The following is an 18,749-nucleotide window of genomic DNA, read 5'->3' as shown; positions in this document are numbered from 1 at the left end:
TCCCAGCACTTTGGGAGACTGAGGCAGGTGGATCACGAGGTCAGGAGATCGAGACCATCCTGGCTAACATGGTGAAATCCCATCTCTACTAAAAATACAAAAATTATCTGGGTATTGTGGTGCACACCTATAGTTGCAGCTACTCGAGAGGCTGAGGCAGGAGAATTGTTTGAACCCAGCAGGTGGAGGCTGCAGTGAGCCAAGATCACGCCACTGCACTCCAGCCTGGGCAACAGAAAGACTCAGTCTCAAAAAAAAGAAAAGAAAAAAGATACACTTTTCTCTATTCCTCTTGCTAAGTACCACAAAAACCCTGGACACAGCACATAAAGCCAGACAAGAAAACTGCAGAACAGTATCCCTTAGAAAGGTAGATGCAAATACCCTCAACAAAATGCTAGCACACTGAATCCAATGGCACACAGAAAGGATCACACACCACGACCAGGTGGGGTTTATTCCAGGAATGCAAAAGTGAGCAATACATGACATTAACAGAAGGGGGAAATCCCACATGATCACCCCAACTGATGCAGAAAAGGCATTTGAAAAAAATCCAGCACCTTTTGGCAATAAAACCACTTAACAAGCTGGGGAGAGAAGAAACCTCCTTAATGAAATGAAAACCATAACCTAGTCAGGCACGGCTCAGGCCTGCAATCCCAGAGGTTTGGGAGGTGGGTGGATCACCTTAGGTCAGGAATTTAAGACCAGCCTGGCCAACATGGTAAAACCCCACCTCTACTAAAAATACAAATATCAGCCAGGCATGGTGGCATGTGACTGTAATCACAGCTACTTGGGAGGCTGAAGCAAGAGAACTGCTTGAACCCAGAAGGCAGAGGTTGCAGTGAGCTGAGATCATGCCATTGCATTCCAGCCTGGGTAACAAGAGTGAAACAAGAAAGAAAGAAAGAAGAAAGAGAGAGAGAAAGAAAGAGAAAGAGAAAGAAAGAAAGAAAGAAAGAAAGAAAGAAAGAAAGAAAAAAAGAAAGAACGAACGAACGAAAGAAAGAAAGAAAGAGAAAGAGAGAAAGCCTATAGCTAACATCACCCTCAATGGTGGAAGACTGACTTTTCCCTAGGATCAGTGCCAAGAAAGGGATGCCTGCTTCTGCCACTTGTATTCAACACAGTATTAGAAGTTCTAGTCAGAGGATAGGGCTGCAAAGAGAAAGTTTCTACATTAGAAATGCCGCCTTTCTAAGGCTTCTCTATTTGCAGAAGGCATGATGCTACATCTAGAAGACCATGAAGAATGTGCCCCCACCGCCAAACCATCAGAGCTAACTGAATTCAGCAAAGACGCAGGGTACAAAGTCAACACACAAGAACTAGTGGCATATACTACCAATGAACAACATGAAATTCCAAAAATTGCACTCATAATAGCATCAACAAGAGTAAAATACTTAGGAACAAATTTAGCCAAGGAGGTGAAATACTCAAGTCTGAAAAATACTGAAGTTTGCTGAAAGAAATTATAAAAAGACCTAAATAAATGGGAAGAGATCCTATGTTCATGGATTGGAAGACTTAATGTTGTTAAGGTGACACTACCCAAAGTGATCTGCTGATTAAATGAAATCCCTATCAACATCTGAGTGGCTCCTCCCTCCTGCCCTCCCTCCCTTTCTCACTCAGGTGCCCGTGGTAGAGTGTAGTGGTGCCATCATGGTTCACTGCTGCTTTAAACTTCTGTGCTCAAGCCATCCTTCCATTATCCTCCCTTTCTTTTTGTATTTTTTTGTAGAGACAGGGTCTTGCTATGTTTCCCAGGCTGGTCTCAAACTTCTGGCCTCAAGTGATCCTTCAGCCTCAGTCCCCCAAAGTGCTGGAATCTCAAGCATGAGCAAGGGTACCTGGCCCCCAGTGGCGTTTTCTGTAGGAATGAAAAAGCCCAACCTAAAATTCCTACTAAATCTCACCGCTGGGCAGTGCTATTTAAGAAGTCATGGAAGGAAGCTTGTCGTGCAGGCCTGAGACCCAGATGGGGAAAGAAACGCGAACAGGTGACGTCACAACAGAAAATGAAAGCCTGATTTGTTTTGAAGCAAATTACTAAAAAAGGTCAAGACAAAGACCTTTTTCTCCAATACGATAACCTCAAATGTGCTTATAATTCTGACTCCCCAAAACACCAAGCAACCAACCTACCCCCACCCCAAAATAAAGCCCTGTGCAAGGCCATGGAGGAGAGGCCTGTGCCTGGCTGGGTACAGGAGGCCCTGGGGCAGAGTCTGCAGAGGTGCCCATTCTGCCTGCCTCTGGCCCAGCAGATTTCTGAACATTCCCCAGGGGATACGACAGGACATTACTGGCAGGGGATTTGTGGAATGTGGAATTCCTTCCTGACTACTGGGGAGGTGAGCACTGCCAGGTGCCCCATAGCCCGCTCTCACCACTGCAGTGCCAGCCCGCTCACAGCACTGCTGCCAGGCCCTCCCTAGCCTGCTCTCACCACTGCAGTGCCAGCCCGCTCACAGCACCGCTGCCAGGCCCTCCCCCCACCTGCTCTCACCACTGCAGTGCCAGCCCGCTCACAGCACCGCTGCCAGGCCCTCCCCCCACCTGCTCTCACCACTGCAGTGCCAGCCCACTCACAGCACCACTGCCAGGCCCCCCCTAGCCCGCTCTCACCACTGCAGTGCCAGCCCGCTCACAGCACCGCTGCCAGGCCCCCCCCAGCCGCTCTCACCACTTCGCTGCCAGGCCCCCCCAGCCCGCTCTCACCACTGCAGTGCCAGCCCGCTCACAGCACCGCTGCCAGGCCCCCCCTAGCCCGCTCTCACCACTGCAGTGCCAGCCCGCTCACAGCACCGCTGCCAGGCCCTCCCCCCACCTGCTCTCACCACTGCAGTGCCAGCCTGCTCACAGCACTGCTGCCAGGCCCTCCCCCCACCTGCTCTCACCACTGCAGTGCCAGCCTGCTCACAGCACTGCTGCCAGGCCCTCCCCCACCCGCTCTCACCACTGCAGTGCCAGCCTGCTCACAGCACCGCTGCCAGGCCTTCCCCCACCTGCTCTCACCACCAATTTGAGGCACTCACCAGCCAGGATCTCACCACCACTGAGAGGGCCTCTCCCTACCCCCCACCCACACTTACCACTGCTGCCACACCCTCCCCACACCTGCTCTCACGCCCGCTGCCAGGTCCTCCCCCCTCCACCTGCTCTCACCACAGCTGCCACACCCTCCCCCCACCTGCTCTCACGCCTGCTGCCAGGTCCTCCCCCCTCCACCTGCTCTCACCACAGCTGCCACACCCTCCCCCCACCTGCTCTCACGCCTGCTGCCAGGTCCTCCCCCCTCCACCTGCTCTCACCACAGCTGCCACACCCTCCCCCCACCTGCTCTCACCACTGCTGCCACCTGCCTCCCCCCTCCACCTGCTCTCACCACAGCATTCCGCTCCACTCTGGCTCGTATCTGGTCAACTTTGCCTTCTATCACTCGGGGGAATATAGAAGAATCTGCTCCTTTGCAAAACAGATAAATGTCTCCTACAAAATGAGAAAAACAAGCAGTTTAATCCCAATATGAGGAAGACTAGATCATTTTTTAAATTATGCTATTAATAAAATACACATAAAAAGGGAAAGCAGTGCGGAGAACTTTTTAGATTTTAATGGACTAGTTAACATGTTCCAGTCAGGAAAAAATGAAAACTACAGGTTACCTCCAAAGACTCATTTTATTCCTACAACCCTAGAATCTCGCAGGAAAGTCAGGAACCAGGAAAAGAACTTGGCTCCGGGACTCTGCTTTTTCTCTGGGAAAGACACGAAAGAGGATAAAACACTCTTGGGATGGGGGCTGGGTGACCCAGGGGGGTCACTGTTCCTGAAATGCTGGAAGGTGGACACAAATCCCCTTCAGAAAGTCGTGTGTCCTCATGCAGAGCAAGGCAGCCAGGCCACCCCTGGCACTTGGAAGAGTCAAGGGAAATGCTGTTTGCCTCATTTTCCCCACGTCTCCAGTAAGGTTGCCGTTGCTGTGGACGGACTTGTGCTGTGAATGCAGCGTCTTCAGGCCTCAGATAAAGCGAGTTTCTCTTCCAGGCGCCCAGGAACGCAGCAAAGGCCACCACAGTTCTGCAGCGATTTGACCTGCCCCCCCCCACAGAGCCCCCAACACACACACACACACACACACACGTGCATGCACACACACACCCCCCGAGTCCCTGACACACACACACAGAGCCTTCTACCCACACACACACACACACAGAGCCCTCTACACACCCCCCCACACACATACACAGAGCCCCTGACAGAGCCCCAACACACACAGCCCTCTATCCCCCCACACACAGAGCCCGACACACACACACACACAGAGTCTCTGACACACAGAGCCCTCTATCCCCCCACACAGAGCCCGACACACACACACACACACACACAGTCCCTGACACACACAGAGCCCTCTATCCCCCACATACAGCCCCTGACACACACACACAGAGTCCCTGACACACAGAGCCCGACACACACACACAGAGTCCCTGACACACACAGAGCCCTCTATCCCCCACATACAGCCCCTGACACACACACACACAGTCCCTGACACACACACAGAGCCTTCTATCCCCCACATACAGCCCCTGACACACACACATACACACACACACACACAGTCCCCGACACACACACAGAGCCCTCTATCCCCCACATACAGCCCCTGACACACACACACACACACAGAGTCCCCGACACACACACAGAGCCCTCTATCCCCCACATACAGCCCCTGACACACACACATACACACAGAGTCCCCGACACACACACAGAGCCCTCTATCCCCCACATACAGCCCCTGACACACACACACACACACACACACACACACACACAGGGTGTGTGGTGGGAGGGACGTGGGGAGGGGATGCTCCTGTGCTGATGACCCAGATCCAAGGCCTGGAGCTTGGACAAGGACTTGGGAGTAGGATCAGGGGCCCACCTTGCCTTCCTTCCCAGATCCCAGGAGCACTCACTCCTGAGGCACCAACAGGGGAGCAGTGGGAACATGGCTACACCAACACTCGTGTGGCCGAGGTACCTGCCAACCTGCAACCAGAGAGGGTGACACGGTGTGGCCAATACCCAGAGCAAGCCAGCACCAAGCAAAGGCGGGAAGGCATGGGAGAGGAGGGAGCTGAGGCTGGAGGCATGGGAGAGGGGGGAGGCTGAGGCTGGAGGCATGGAAGAGGGGGGAGGCTGAGGCTGGAGGGCATGGGAGAGGAGGGAGCTGAGGCTGGAGGCATGGGAGAGGGGGGAGGCTGAGGCTGGAGGGCATGGGAGAGGAGAGAGCTGAGGCTGGAGGCATGGGAGGGGGGAGGCTGAGGCTGGAGGGCATAGGACGGGGGGAGGCTGAGGCTGGAGGGCATGGGAGGTGGGAGGCTGAGGCTGGAGGGCATGGGGGGAGGCTGAGGTTGGTGGGCGTGGGATGGGGGGAGGTTGAGTTTGGAGGGCATGGGGGGGAGGCTGAGGCTGGAGGGCGTGGGGGGGGAGGCTGAGGTTGGAGGGCATGGGATGGGGGAGGCTGAGGCTGGAGGGCGTGGGAGGGGGGGAGGCTGAGGCTGGAGGGCATGGGAGAGGGAGGAGGCTGAGGTTGGAGGGCATGGGAGAGGAGGGAGGCTGAGGCTGGAGGGGACGGAGAGTGGGCAGGTGGGGATGGTGGGGACAGGAGAGGGAGCAGGCTGACACTGGGAGTTGGACCCTGAGGACCCCTGCAGAACTGCACAGGGGTGACCACAGAGTCTCAGTTGCTCAGCACAGAAAAGCAAGGCCTGGGGGTGAAGCCGCCCAGCCGATGTCGGAATCCTTTCCCGACTCCTGCGGCTTCCGGCCAGTGCTGTCTTGTCATCAGATGCAGTTTAAAGAGAGAACTGCAGTGCAGACGACATAATGACGCATTCTTGAACCACACATTTTTTACTAGAAAATTCATGTTTCATCGCTCACGGCTCATGCTAACGGTGTGTGAATGGCTTAACTTTCCCACTGTCTCAGCTTGTGCATTCCGCTGTAAGACACAGAACACCTGCAGCCTGAAGACTTGGTCAGGAATAGCCTTGGAATAAACATACTCAGAGGACAGAGCATCAGAAGGCCATGTTGGCACCTGCTCTTCCAGTTTCACAACTAAGCACGTGGTTCCTAACGCAGAGCTGTGCGCACACTGGTGCCGTGACCGAACGCACAGGGTCCGGTCCCCAAGGCGGGTGGCTGCATCCCAGGTGCGGCCGTGGTTGGTGGCCTGTCCCCTCCAGGACCAAGAAGGGCTTAGTGCCATCTGGAGAAGGGAAAGGGCTACAGAACCACAGTTTGAGCTCATGGCGGGAGGTCTCTTGCTGTGTCTCACACACGAGCTCAAGGACACAGAAAGCCAGGCATGACAGCAAATGTGCCCGAAACAGCTGGAAAACAGGGCGTCAAGGAAGCGGCTCCAGGAGCTCCAGGAGCGGGCACAGTCGGGACTCTCCTTCTTCTGTTTCATCCCTTCTGCTTGCTTTTCTTTTGTATGGATGAATAATGCTTTTGTGCCCTCTCTTTCTTCTTTCCAAGTCGGCCTTCTGTACACTGTGTACATCTTACCTTGGGTGCAGGATGCCCCAAAGAGAAAGACTTCATGTCTCCCTTCAAACGGAATGCCTGATGCCACCGAGTGGCCTGTGACTTCCCAAGTCCTTTCTGAAGATTCCGTGGTGAAGAATCCCGGGAAAGCACAGGATTGAGATACAGACATCTGAAAGGGGGTCTTACTGAAGTCATAGCTGGCCCCTACTGGGGCTGCTGGGCCCCATGATGGTGATATAGGGCTCCAGTGGCTGCATGCCCTGCAGGGCTGAGCCCAGGAGAAAACACAAGCGGTGAGCTGTGAGCTGTGAGGTGTGAGGTATGAGCTGTGAGCGGTGAGGTGTGATGTGTGAGCTGTGAGGTGTGAGCAGTGAGGTGTGAGGTGTGAGGGGTGAGCTGTGAGATGTGAGCTGTGAGAAGTGATGTGTGAGCTGTGAGGTGTGAGGTGTGAGCTGTGAGAATGTGAGCTGTGAGAAGTGAGGTGTAAGCTGTGAGGTGTGAGGTGTGAGCTGTGAGATGTGAGCTGTGAGAAGTGAGGTGTAAGCTGTGAGGTGTGAGCTGTGAGGTGTGAGCAGTGAGGTGTAAGGTGTGAGCAGTGAGGTGTGAGCTGTGAGGAGTGAGCTGTGAGCTGTGAGGTGTGAGGGGTGAGTTGTGAGCAGTGAGGTGTAAGGTGTGAGGTGTGAGGGGTGAGCTGTGAGGTGTGAGCTGTGAGCAGTGAAGTGTGAGCAGTGAGGTGTGAGCTGTGAGGTGTGAGCTGAGCTGTGAGGTGTGAGGTATGATCTGTGAGCTGTGAGGTGTGAGCTGTGAGGTTTGAGGTGTGAGCTGTGAGCTGTGAGGGCTGAGCTGTGAGCTGTGAGGCATGAGGTGTGAGCTGTGAGGGGTGAGCTGTGAGCTGTGAGGTGTGAGGGCTGAGCTGTGAGCTGTAAGGTGTGAGCTGTGAGCTGTGAAGTGTGAGCTGTGAGGTGTGAGCTGTGAGGGGTGAGGTGTGAGCTGTGAGCTGTGAGCTGTGAGGTGTGAGCTGTGAGGGCTGAGCTGTGAGGGTTGAGCTGTGAGGTGTGAGGAGTAAGCTGTGAGCTGTGAGGGGTGAGCTGTGAGGGCTGAGCGGTGAGCTGTGAGGTGTGAGCTGTGAGGTGTGAGCTGTGAGCGGTGAGGGGTAAGCGGTGAGGTGTGAGCTGCGAGCTGTGAGCGGTGAGGTGTGAGCTGTGAGGTGTGAGCTGTGAGGTGTGAGCTGTGAGCTGCTGTGAGGTGGCCACAGGGTCTCTCAGCCCAGAAGGCAGAATTCCAGTGTAATTAGTGCGCCTCTCCTGGGATGATCACTACTCAGAGAGTAGCTTGTTAATTAACTATTCAAACATCTCTTAAAAGTAGCTGAGGCAGCACCTGGCTTCAGACAGCAGGACAGTCTCCTGTGCAAGCTCACAGTTCCTTGGAGAGGCCCTAGGAGGTCCAGAGGCACCCTGTGTGGATGGGGAGATTCTCATGGCGCAAATGCCTCCAACCTTGATTCTTCGTGTGATCTGGCAGCTCTTCAGGCTTTTGATGGTAACGGGAGTTATTTACAAGAGTTCTGCAGCACAGCCCACCATGTGAGCCCTGAGGTCCTGGGCATTTGGGACGCAGGGAAGACCCTTTGTGAGCGTGTGGCAGGGGCAGCTCCGGGGTGGCTGACGTTCGCCTTCCTGGGCACTGTGGTCAAACTGCAGGTCATGGGCAGCATGTTCTAGCCATGGCTCAACAGCTAGATTGGACTTCTATAGGGAAGACCACATGACGAGATACACCAGGAACTTCCCACCCAGGACGTGCTGATCCCAGATAACTCCAAGTGGCTGAGACTCTCAGGACCGCGCCTCGTCCCAGCTGGGGGAAGGGCCTCCTGCACACAGCAGTCTTGCACATCTGAACCTGTTCTCAGACCTCGTCCTGCTGATCCCATGGCCTGGTCGTCAGAAGCTCTTCCCGGAAGTCCCGGCAACATTTACACAGATTGTTCCTTGTTCCACGACAGTCAGCGATGTCTCAGTGTGGAGCCTGGACTCATCTGCATTCAATGGCCTGTCTCAGAGGTGACGCTGGCTTGCAGTGGGACTGTGTCTAGGGAACCAATGGGAGGTGGCGGCTGCGCCCTAGGGCAGCCACGGCACCCACCTGAGGCTGCTGCCCACCCACCCCGGAGCTGCCATGACTCACAGGGTGCCACCGAGAGTCACACTGAGTTCCCCTGCAGCTCCTTCTGGGTCGTAGAGAGAAAGTGAGGCGCCGTGGTCCTGGTCTGAAAGGTGCCCCTGGCACTGAGGAAGGCCCTGCTCTGTCTATTCTGTGTTACAATGAAACTCAGCACGTCTTGGGGAAACGCTGGCATGAGGCTCTGCAGCCTGGACTCTGTCTGGTTCTGCGAGTGGCTGTTTGGTTGTTGCCAGGCATCCTTCTGAAGAGTTAAACACAGCCTGGGGGTGTCTGGTTTCAGGAAACCATGGAGTGAGCTCCCACATCTCTTGATAAAGCCCCACTCCCAGACTGCATGGAGTGCCCCGAATGGCACAGGATTCAGGAGCACTCGGCAGAGAGTGGTGTGACATGAGCGTGGTGCCCTGAAAAGTGTGGGTTCTGCGTTTGGGATACGTGCAGGCTGCCAGCGGCCACAGATGGATGGACAGCCCTGCCACGGTGCGACAGCCTGCACACGGCTGTTCGGCTGAGGCTGCAAGAGGCTTCCTGAGCTTTCCATGGGAAGGACAGATAAGTGAAAGGCCCTTCCTATGGGGAAGCCCACAGCAGGCACGGGGATCGACACCACGGTGGGGTGGGTGAGGGGCTGTCAGTGTGCCCTCAGGGGACACTTGGGGACAGCCTGGCAGTGAAGGTGGGTGACAGCCTCAGAGGGGACATTGGGAGAAGCTGAGCGCCAGTGGGTGGGTGCTCTTAGGAAGTGATGGCTGTGAAAAGGGGCCCCTGCAGATGGAGCCCATGGGCCCTGCCGGTCCAGGACAAATAGCCAGGGGGCCTGCACCTTTGAGCCTCGGCACGGTCGGCAGGACGCTGAGGGGCTGCAGGGTTCAGTGACTCACAGCCTGTGCCAGGTGCCGTGTGTGACCTAGTGAGGGTGGGAAGAGACGAGGTTGTCCATCTGTGCACAGGGACGCACAGTGCCTGGGAGAGCTTGGAGCAGGGAGGTCAGGGGACCACAGATGCGTCCACCCGGCCTGGAGCGGGAACTGTCCGGGCCAGGGACAGCCACAGATCACTAGGGGGACCAGGAGAGTGCCCACTGTGCGGGTCAGCCAGAAAATCACAGCGGCTACAGGGCTCTGACCACACCCGCCACTGCTCATCCCAGCGCTCCGGAGCACAAGCCGACACACGGTTACCACAACTGCCAATCAACAAAGCTCACTTTGCAATTTTGGACATTATTACGAATATATTTGCAAACCCACATTACCTTTTCCTTGAAAATGGTTAAAAACATATTTATGTCATTTAATTCAGCAGGGAGAAAGGCGGCGGGGGATGGGCAGGGGAACACTCATAAAGGGAGTTCAGCCATTTTCAGCAGTCAAGTGGCCCCAGCTCAACACTAGAAGAGACAGGGAAAGGGGCTGGGTGCTGAGCCCACGGCTCCCTCCTCAGCATTTCAAAATGTTTCACTTTTTAAAAATAAAATATTAGGGTTTATCCATACTTAAAAAAATAAACAAATCATTCTTAAACTCTAAATCCTTAAAGCTCCTATTGAATTCAGTCATCAGAATAAAACACCATCGCCACATACAGTTTAATAAATCAAGAGAAAAAGGAATTTCACCTTCAGCAGATTTCACAATGACGCTCATTCTCCTTCTTACTGAGTCAAAACTCAAAATTTCTAGCAATTCAAACCTGAAAGAGAAATGCAGACGGTCACACGGTCCTCGTGGGTCCTCACGCAATTCCGTTTGGCAGCTATGGAACTTCCTTGGCAGAATGATGGGGGCAGACCTGGCCCTTCCTCGGGGGACACACTGAGGGCCGCTGGATGAGGAGTGGCCTCACACGGACACCCTGGAGAGGACTGGATTTGAAGGACGCGGCAGGTGCCCCCGGCGGGACAAGTCTGGACCCTGTGGCACCTGTAGCACTGGCTCCTCACCACATCCCCACCCAATCCAGGTAACGGGCTCAGATTCTGCCACGCAGGCTGCGTTTCCTATGCTCCACCTCCATCCCTAAATGCTGCTGAACAGAGACTCAAAATTGTGTCAGAGCTTGGATCTCTGCCAATGAGCCAGGGTTGCCCTAAGAGATAAAAACCACAGAAAAGGCAAAGGACACTGATGCTCTGGGTGGTGCTGTCCTGCTATCGGAAGACTCGTAAAATCTGTGTGGCGTCTGGGGCATCAGAAGTGCTCAGCAGCCCCCGCTGCTGCCCCTTAGCCTCCTAAGGGCCTCGGACTCAGTGGGAAGCCATGGTGCCAGCACAGTTCGGAGCCAGGGGTCCCTTGGCAGAGAGCCCTGACGGGGGCTCTCATCTTGGCCATGACCTCACCGCCTCCACGGCTGCAAATCTGGAGCCTCAACAGCAGTGAGTCGTGGCCCCCAGGAAGCCTAGGGCACTGTGAGGAAGGCGCAGCTGGTGCCAGCAGAGGGTCCAGGAGCCGCTGCAGAATCAAGGGGTCTGTCCTTTCCCTTCCACCGGGAGTTAACTTTCCCTAAGAATGGAATTTTAAAATCCAGGCGTTCTGAGTCTGGCACCACCAGATCTTGCGTCTTTGCTGGAGCCGTGACTGCACATTCATGCTTTACTGATAAAGGAGGCACCACCACCCACTCTCCTGAGTAGATCTCAAGAGGGGTCCCTTGTCTCAGGTATAGGGACTGTCTGAGACAGAGACAGTCCCTAAAAACGGGAAGGGTTTTAAAGACATGAAAAGTAAAACAATCCAGCATCAAACGGGCCATTGAAAAGCGCAACTGTGCAAACTGTGTTCCACAGGAGGCCGTGCTCCCAGCATGCAAGCCAGGGTCCTCCCCGCGGGACTCACGGCCATCCCGGGGCGGCTGCCGCTCCCTTCCCTCGTGGAGGCGGAGGGGCCGGGACAGGTCAGAACACACTAGACGCCTGAAACATCCTGCGCAAAACCTCACTTTAGGGTTAACCCAAAACGCATTTGCCGGTGACCTTCTCTTCACTCAACTCCAGGTTACATCTCCAGGGAAACCCTCCAGGGGAAGCGGCCCTGCGGCTGCACCCCAGCCCTTCTCCAGAACATTCTGCGCTGTCACTGGGAAGGAGAGGGAGCGAATTGTGTGAGAACATAGAAAATCTGTCTTTTCCCCGAAAAGCCGAACCGTGTAACGACACTTCTTCACTCTCCAGTCCCTTCACACCTGAGGGCGGGTGCATGTACCTTTCCACGTCGTTGTCCCTGTTCAGGATCTCCATGTAATTGTCCTTTAGCCTCAGGTATGTAAAGCCAAGTCTGCAATGAGAGGGCAAGGCTCAGGGTGAGTCTGAGAGTCTGATGTTCCTCTTTCGCAGAGTATCTGCTTCACATTTTGGTAAAACATTCTTTTCAGAAAAGAAATATTTTGTTAAACAGACTATGAACTGCATTATAAAGTTGGGATATGATCATAATGAACTTAGTCACCATCTCGAGAAATCTTCTGGGAGTAGCAGCGTTTCTCCCCGACCCAGCCGTCCCCAGCACGCCACGGTGAGGCACATTCTTGTTGGTATTAACTGTTCTCCAGAAGAGAGTGGTGGCTGCTCCCTGCTCATTGATTAGTGGGCTTTGTTGTTGTGATTGAGCAGGAAACACCCCCAAGGGCAAAGGGAGCAGGTCCCTGGGAGGCTGCTACCCCTAGACCAAGCCCCTGGAGTCACCGATGGGGAACCGAGGCCCAGTGCAGGCCTTCAGGGCCTTGTGGGAGCTGCTGGGACAGCAGAGGCAAGAGCATGGCTTCGGGATGTGGCAGCCAGCAGAGACCGGGGAGACAGATGTGCTTCTTAGCGCAGCAGCGGCCGTAAGCTAAGTGGCACCTGAGGAACGGGAGTGGAAGCCTCTGGCCAGCTCAGGTGGCAGCTGCAGCTGGAGGAAAAGCTTCTGGGCAGGGAGGAGTCTCAAAGGTGTGGGAGGGCGCGGGCAGCTGCCCTGAGTTCTGACCCCTGGGGGAAGTGGGGGGTGGGGGGACAGCTGCCCTGAGTTCTGACACCTGGGGGAGGTGGGGGGTGGGGGCAGCTGCCCTGACTTCTGACACCTGGGATGAATGTGGTGGCATTCCCGGGCTCTTGTTTTCCCAGAAGAGAGAACCCCAGCTCCAAGGAGCCTCCCCTATGCTCCTGTGGGTTCACACACGGAATGAAGCGCCCCAGTGACACTGTTTACATGTCTGTGCTGCTATTCACATTGCATGAGGAAACACATGCATGAGCTCAGCAGCAACAAACATGGGGCCGTGGGCTGTGGGCCATGGGCCGTGGGCTGTGCGCTGTGGGCTGTGATGGATGAGAAGCGCAAACATGTCACTCTCACCACGCTTGGTCCCTGAAGGCAGTGATAATCTGTCCCTTTGTCACTTTTGGGGAGGGGAGGTTTAGTGTTACAGAAGCCATGAGCTGGGTAGATTTGAAAAGGGCTTTCCTGACTTGAAATTAGACCACATATCAATAACATTTAAAGTATTTTTCCAAGTGTTTGCTTAAAGGGTGGGTGGTGAGAGGCCCTGCACCTGCCCCGCTCTGCTCCCACCAGGCTGGCTCTGGGAAGGCCGCTGGCTATCTGGGCTTCAGTTTTCTGAGATGCAGGAGGGAGATTTGTGTTAGAAGAAGGATTGTTTCCATATTTCGAAGCCTGTGGTTATCTGGAATGACCTCTAACTTACTGCAGACCTCAGGAGGAAAAGCCACCCATGAAAACAGAGATGAAGACCCACGCCGGGGACTAGATATTGCTCATCACGGTGGGAGGGGCTCATGCAGGGATGGGACCCAGAGAACCTGGGGTGTGTGTGGAGGGCACGGGGCGGGGCTGAGGATGCCTCCAGGTGCAACTCCCTGAGTGGGACTGCAGTGGGGTTGAGTCACATCAGGAGACCCAGGCAGGCCTCGCCAGCGACCCACCTCTGGACACCTTCGACCAGCGCCACCTCATCGGGTGAGGATGAGATGTACACACAGGATTTCCCCCCGTCTGGCGACTTCCTGGGGCCATCCACGTTGTCATCGTCTTTCACCTGGACCGTGTGGCAGAGACAGAGGGCCCGGAAAAACAGCTCCTCACGCTCCTATGAAAAAGCAGTTCCCAGAACCCCCAAATCATGGTGCATCCACTGAAGATGGAGGGAAGCAGGTGCAGACCGAAAACCCAAGGGAACTCCGGAGCTGTGAGGGCAGCTTGCGGGAGGTGAGGGGTTTTCAGTGCAGCCGTGAAGGCAGCCATGAAATGGGGGTGTGTTACTCAGCAGTGATACTTTTAGAAACCACAGAGGCATGGCTTCCAGTGCACTCAGAAATGACAAGCAACCACTAAGCATGAAGGAAGGGAGACTGAGTCACACGGTGCAGCGAACACAGACGTTCACAAACACCCTGGACCCTGGCTGTGCCTCCACCCCGGCGCCTGCGCGTGTTAGACCAGACGTGACCTATGGAGTGCCTGCTGTTAATTCACACACTGACACCAACCCTAAAACCCCCTACGAAGCGGGAGCTATTATCCTGCACCTGCAGCTGCAGAATCGAAGTTCAGGAAGGTAAAGTGAGGCACTCAAGGCCACAGCGGACTGGGACCACATCCCCGAGGCTGCCCCAAGTGCGGCTTTCTCCCCTTGGCTTCACGCTGCATTCTTTGGGAGCTCCAAGACTCCAGATTCTCATGTGAAACCACGGTTGGGAAGCACCATGGCAAAGCTCTGGGAAGGGCTCCATCACATTCCGTGTACCCAGCGGAGCGCCACGGTATGGGGGCGGGAGCCTCGGAACAGGCACAGGCACAGACACACCCACTCCCACTGCCCTGAGCCTTGTGATAAAATGGTGGTTACTCTTCTGCCACCAGCTGGGGCGCAGTGAGAGAGGGTCTGCGCCCTCGGTGGGGAGAGGTGCAACTGCACAACCCACGGAACACAGCTGCCTGGCTCCCCCACAGTGCTCTGCACCCCACAATGGGAAATTCAGGAATGGTGTCAGCCTGGGATTCCAACCCTGCCCAGAGATGCTGAGATCTGGAGCCATAGCACTCGGGCCATGTGTGAGAGTGTGTGTGTGTCTGCGTGTGAGTGTTTGTGCAGGTGTGTCTGCGCACATGGTGTCTGGGTGCATGCATGTGAGGTGTGTCAGCGTGTGTGCAGGTGTATCTGTGTGCACATGGTATCTGGGTGCATGTGTGTGAGCGTGTGTGCAGGTGTATCTGTGTGCACATGGTGTCTGGGTGCATGCGTGTGAGCATGTGTGCAGGTGTGTCTGCGCACATGGTGTCTAGGTACATGCGTGTGTGCAGGTGTGTCTGTGTGCACATGGTGTCTGGGTGCATGCGTGTGTGCAGGTGTGTCTGTGTGTGCACATGGTGTCTGGGTGCATGCGTGTTTGCCCCGCTTCTATAGATTTCATAGCAATTCTAACACAAGTATCACCAAGCACCCCAGTATCTAATGGGACTCCCACATGTCCCACCTTCTGACCTCCCTCCCACTGCAGTCCACAGAGAGGACTTGGACTTTCTTGGCCCCCGAGTGAAAGGGGGTGGGCTCAGGATGCACAGCCGCCCACCCACTCACTCACACAGGCAGACTGTGTGGGGGCTGAACCTACCCTCCCGCTGACGCTGGGGGACGAGTCGATCATGTCAATCCCTGAGGCGTCTGGGAGGACCTGCCCGTTGCAGATGACGTGGGGCACGTAGACGTGGCCTTCGATGCAGCACTCCTTGAACTCCATGTTGTTCTCCGTGAGGGTGCCGGTCTTGTCTGTGAAGATGTACTCCACCTGCGGCCAGCGCACAGCAAGTCGGGACACTTCAAGAGCAACCCGAGCGCCTCCGACGCAGACACACAGCTGCCGTGTGTCTTCCCCAGCTCCCACTGTGACTTTACTAGGCCGTGGATTTCTACAGGTTTCCCCCCAGACAGATCATCTCACAGCTGAGCTATGCTCCCAGCCATCCTCCTTCCCAGCATCCAACAGGACCCAGCAGTGTTGGCAGGTGCCATTCCGGAGGATGGGTGGAGAGGCCTTGGGGACACCTTCTCTGGGTGGGGAGCAAAACAGAGTGCACAGTCACATTCCCAGGGACGGAGACACGGGTGGAGCCAGGGCTCCATTTGTTTGGGAAGACAGAGTGTGAGGGGGGTCGTCCCGAATCTTATTTAACAACCACAATGGAAAACAGAGGCTACGGAGAGGATGAACTTGACAAAGTCTTGGAGGTCAAAGCCCACAATATCACGGAAGCTTTAGAAGGTAAAATTCAAACAAGTAAGAACAAAGCAAATCTCAGAGAAAACGGTGGTGTGTTAAAGATACAACCCGCCTTAAACTCTGATTTTAGATAAGCTCACAGGTTACACGTTTATCGTGAAAAACTGATGGTGGGACCTCTGAACGAGAGGCAGTATCTAGAGACTGAGTTCGGGCACGCCCACTGGGACACGTCTTTCCCAAGCATTTTGGATAACAGATACTCAACCTGTGTACTCTTCTTATATAGGATTTTGATGTAACTTAGAATAAACTCTTTTTCAATCCTAAAGGCATGTTTATTTTTATTTTACTTATTTATTTTTTTGAGATGGAACCCAGGCTGGAGGGCAGTGGTGTGATCTCAGCTCACTGCAACCTTCAGCTCCTGGGTTCAAGTGATTCTCCTACCTCAGCCACCTGAGTAGCTAGAATTACAGGCACATGCTACCACACCCAGCTACATTTTGGATTTTTAGTAGAGACAGGGTTTTGCCCTGTTGGCTAGGGTGGTCTTGAACTACTGATCTGAAGTGATCCACCAGCCTAGACCTCCCAAAGTGCTGGGTTTACAGGCATCAGCCACCACGCCAGTCTCAAAAAGCATTTTTAAAAGGGTAAAATGGATGAGAATGAAACAGCACATGTTAAGAAGTTTGGTTTACCATCCTGTTTAGCCATACCTAAATAGGTGGCATCTTTCTAGGAACCGCACCCACGAAAATGACATAATAAAAAGCGATGATAACAGACCTTTACCGAGCACTCAGGGAGTGACAGCCACCAGGCAGTGGCTCATTTAATCTTCGGCTGCGATGAACATATCAACTGTGTTGTTATCCCAGTTTTAAGAACATGGAAACAAAAGCTTAAAGCCCCTGGATACAAATCCAGTCAGTTCTGTTACCTCAGCAAACGGAGGTAAGACTGTTCGCTTTGTCACGATTAAACAAGCTTGGGAAGGTGTTTGATTTCCTTTTCAAATAGTCTGTTGTTTGGAATATAGCATCGCTATGACTTCTGGGTGTTGATTTTGTATCCTGCAAATTTAATGCATTTCTTGATTAGTTGTGAAAGTTTTTTGGTGGAGTCTTTAGGCCTTTCCACATAGAAGCCTATGTCATCACAAGGTTTCACTTCTTCCTTTCCCAGACGAATGCCTTTTATTGCTTTTTCTTGCCTCAGTGCTCTGGCTAGAGCTCCCAGCGCTATGCTGAATAGAAGGGGGAATGGGGGCAGCCTTGTCTTCCTTCTGATCTTAGAGGAAAGGCTTTCAACGTTTCTCCATTGTGTGTGACGCCACTGTGGGTCTGTCATTTATGGCCCGTATCGTGTTGAGAAACCCTCCTCTGTACCTAATTTGTTGAGACACGTTATCACGAAAGGATGCTGAAATCTGTCGAATGCCTGCTCTGCATCACAGATAATCATATGGTCTGTCCTTCATTTTGCTGACCTCATGCACCACACTTACTGATTTGTGCATGTGGACGGAGCCACGCTGGCATCCCACAGGTGGCGTGTGACCCTTTTGTGTGCTACTGAATTGGTTTGCTAGTGCTTGGTTGAGGGTTTTTTCAACTTTGTTCATCAGGGGTCCTGGCCTGCAATGTTCTTTTCTGGTAGTGAGACAGCCAACCCTAAGCTCAGTGCTGGTCAATACTGCGACACCCTCAGTTCTCAGAACAAGACGGCACTCACCGCAGTGCACGCCCGCCTGCTCAACTCGGCCTGAGCCGGGTTTGTGTTCCCAGGCACTCGTGTTCAGGCGGCACTGCCTGCTCCTGACCCCGTTTCTTATCTGAGAAGTGGGCAGTGGTACACAGGACACAGAGAAGGTGTGCACAGTGTGTGGCCCAGAGCGCCACGGGAGATGGTGTTTTTTTTTGTGGACACAGACACTTGAGTGGTGGGTGAATCTCCATCTCACATACAAAAGAAGTTATGTACATCGTACGGCACAGCAATGGGGGGCATGGGCTTTTGTCCGGGTAGACGGGGGGCACAGGTGTTCACCCACGTAGCTGCAGTCAGATGAACCAGCCTCTTGGGCCTGCCCACTGTCCTCACCCCAGGGCATCCCCCAGGAGCCACAGTACACATTTCTCTGTGGCCGGGGAGGTCAGCCTGCAGGCGAGAGCCTGGTTCTGGTCAGGACAGAATTGGTGGAAATAAAACTCCGTTTTGCTGGCCTCCAGGGCAATGGATCGAGGAGGGTCGAGGAGAAATCAGCTGCACTCAATACTGCTGGGCGTTTTCCTTGTTACAGAAAACTGTTCTTTCCCAAGGAATTTATCAGGAGCACACAAAATGTACCATCTCTTATTGCAAAGGTGATAGAATAGTCTTCTCTAAAAGTACCTGACTACTGAGCAGCTGAATTACAGTCTGCGCACTGCTGACAGACACAGTCAACCACCATGAGGGGCCTGGAATGCACCAGAGAAATAATGAAAAGTCAAACTCATCAAAAGCGAAGCATGCGCCTTTTGTGCGTCTGCCTTCCTCACCGGAGCAGACAGAGGCCTCTGTATCTGCCGGGTCTATGCCTATGTACGGATTGCTGCCTGCACGTGAGATGCAGATTTCAGCCACCTGTCTAAAGTGGACTTGTTTGCTGAAACAGTCCTCAAAACCGTTTTCTGTTTCTTCCAAAAGGACCAAAGAGTTACCCTTTACCGGTACCTGCTTTGCCAACCCTGCGCTCTGCAGCAGTAAGGCT

The 18,749-nt window shown here is 54.1% G+C and overlaps 1 protein-coding gene across 18 annotated transcripts in view; it reads right to left on the bottom strand.

Annotated features, from left to right (window-relative positions):
• ATP11A (ATPase phospholipid transporting 11A) overlaps positions 1-18,749 on the bottom strand; it is a 184,623-nt gene that overhangs the window by 37,372 nt on the left and 128,502 nt on the right. For all 18 annotated transcript variants that reach the window (XM_009005295.5, XM_009005346.5, XM_009005394.5 and 15 more), the window contains exons 13-17: positions 15,383-15,556; positions 13,694-13,857; positions 11,979-12,050; positions 10,397-10,470; positions 3,401-3,504 (exon numbers count right to left, since the gene is read on the bottom strand). In XM_009005295.5, the coding sequence (XP_009003543.1) occupies positions 3,401-3,504; positions 10,397-10,470; positions 11,979-12,050; positions 13,694-13,857; positions 15,383-15,556 (588 nt within the window). The remainder of the gene's footprint in view (positions 1-3,400; positions 3,505-10,396; positions 10,471-11,978; positions 12,051-13,693; positions 13,858-15,382; positions 15,557-18,749) is intronic.

The sequence above is a fragment of the Callithrix jacchus genome, chromosome 1 (assembly GCF_049354715.1).
Source record: "Callithrix jacchus isolate 240 chromosome 1, calJac240_pri, whole genome shotgun sequence".
NCBI lineage: Eukaryota > Metazoa > Chordata > Mammalia > Primates > Cebidae > Callithrix > Callithrix jacchus.
The sequence above is the reverse complement of the archived record's forward strand: the minus strand, read 5'-3'. Positions and strand labels throughout refer to the sequence as shown.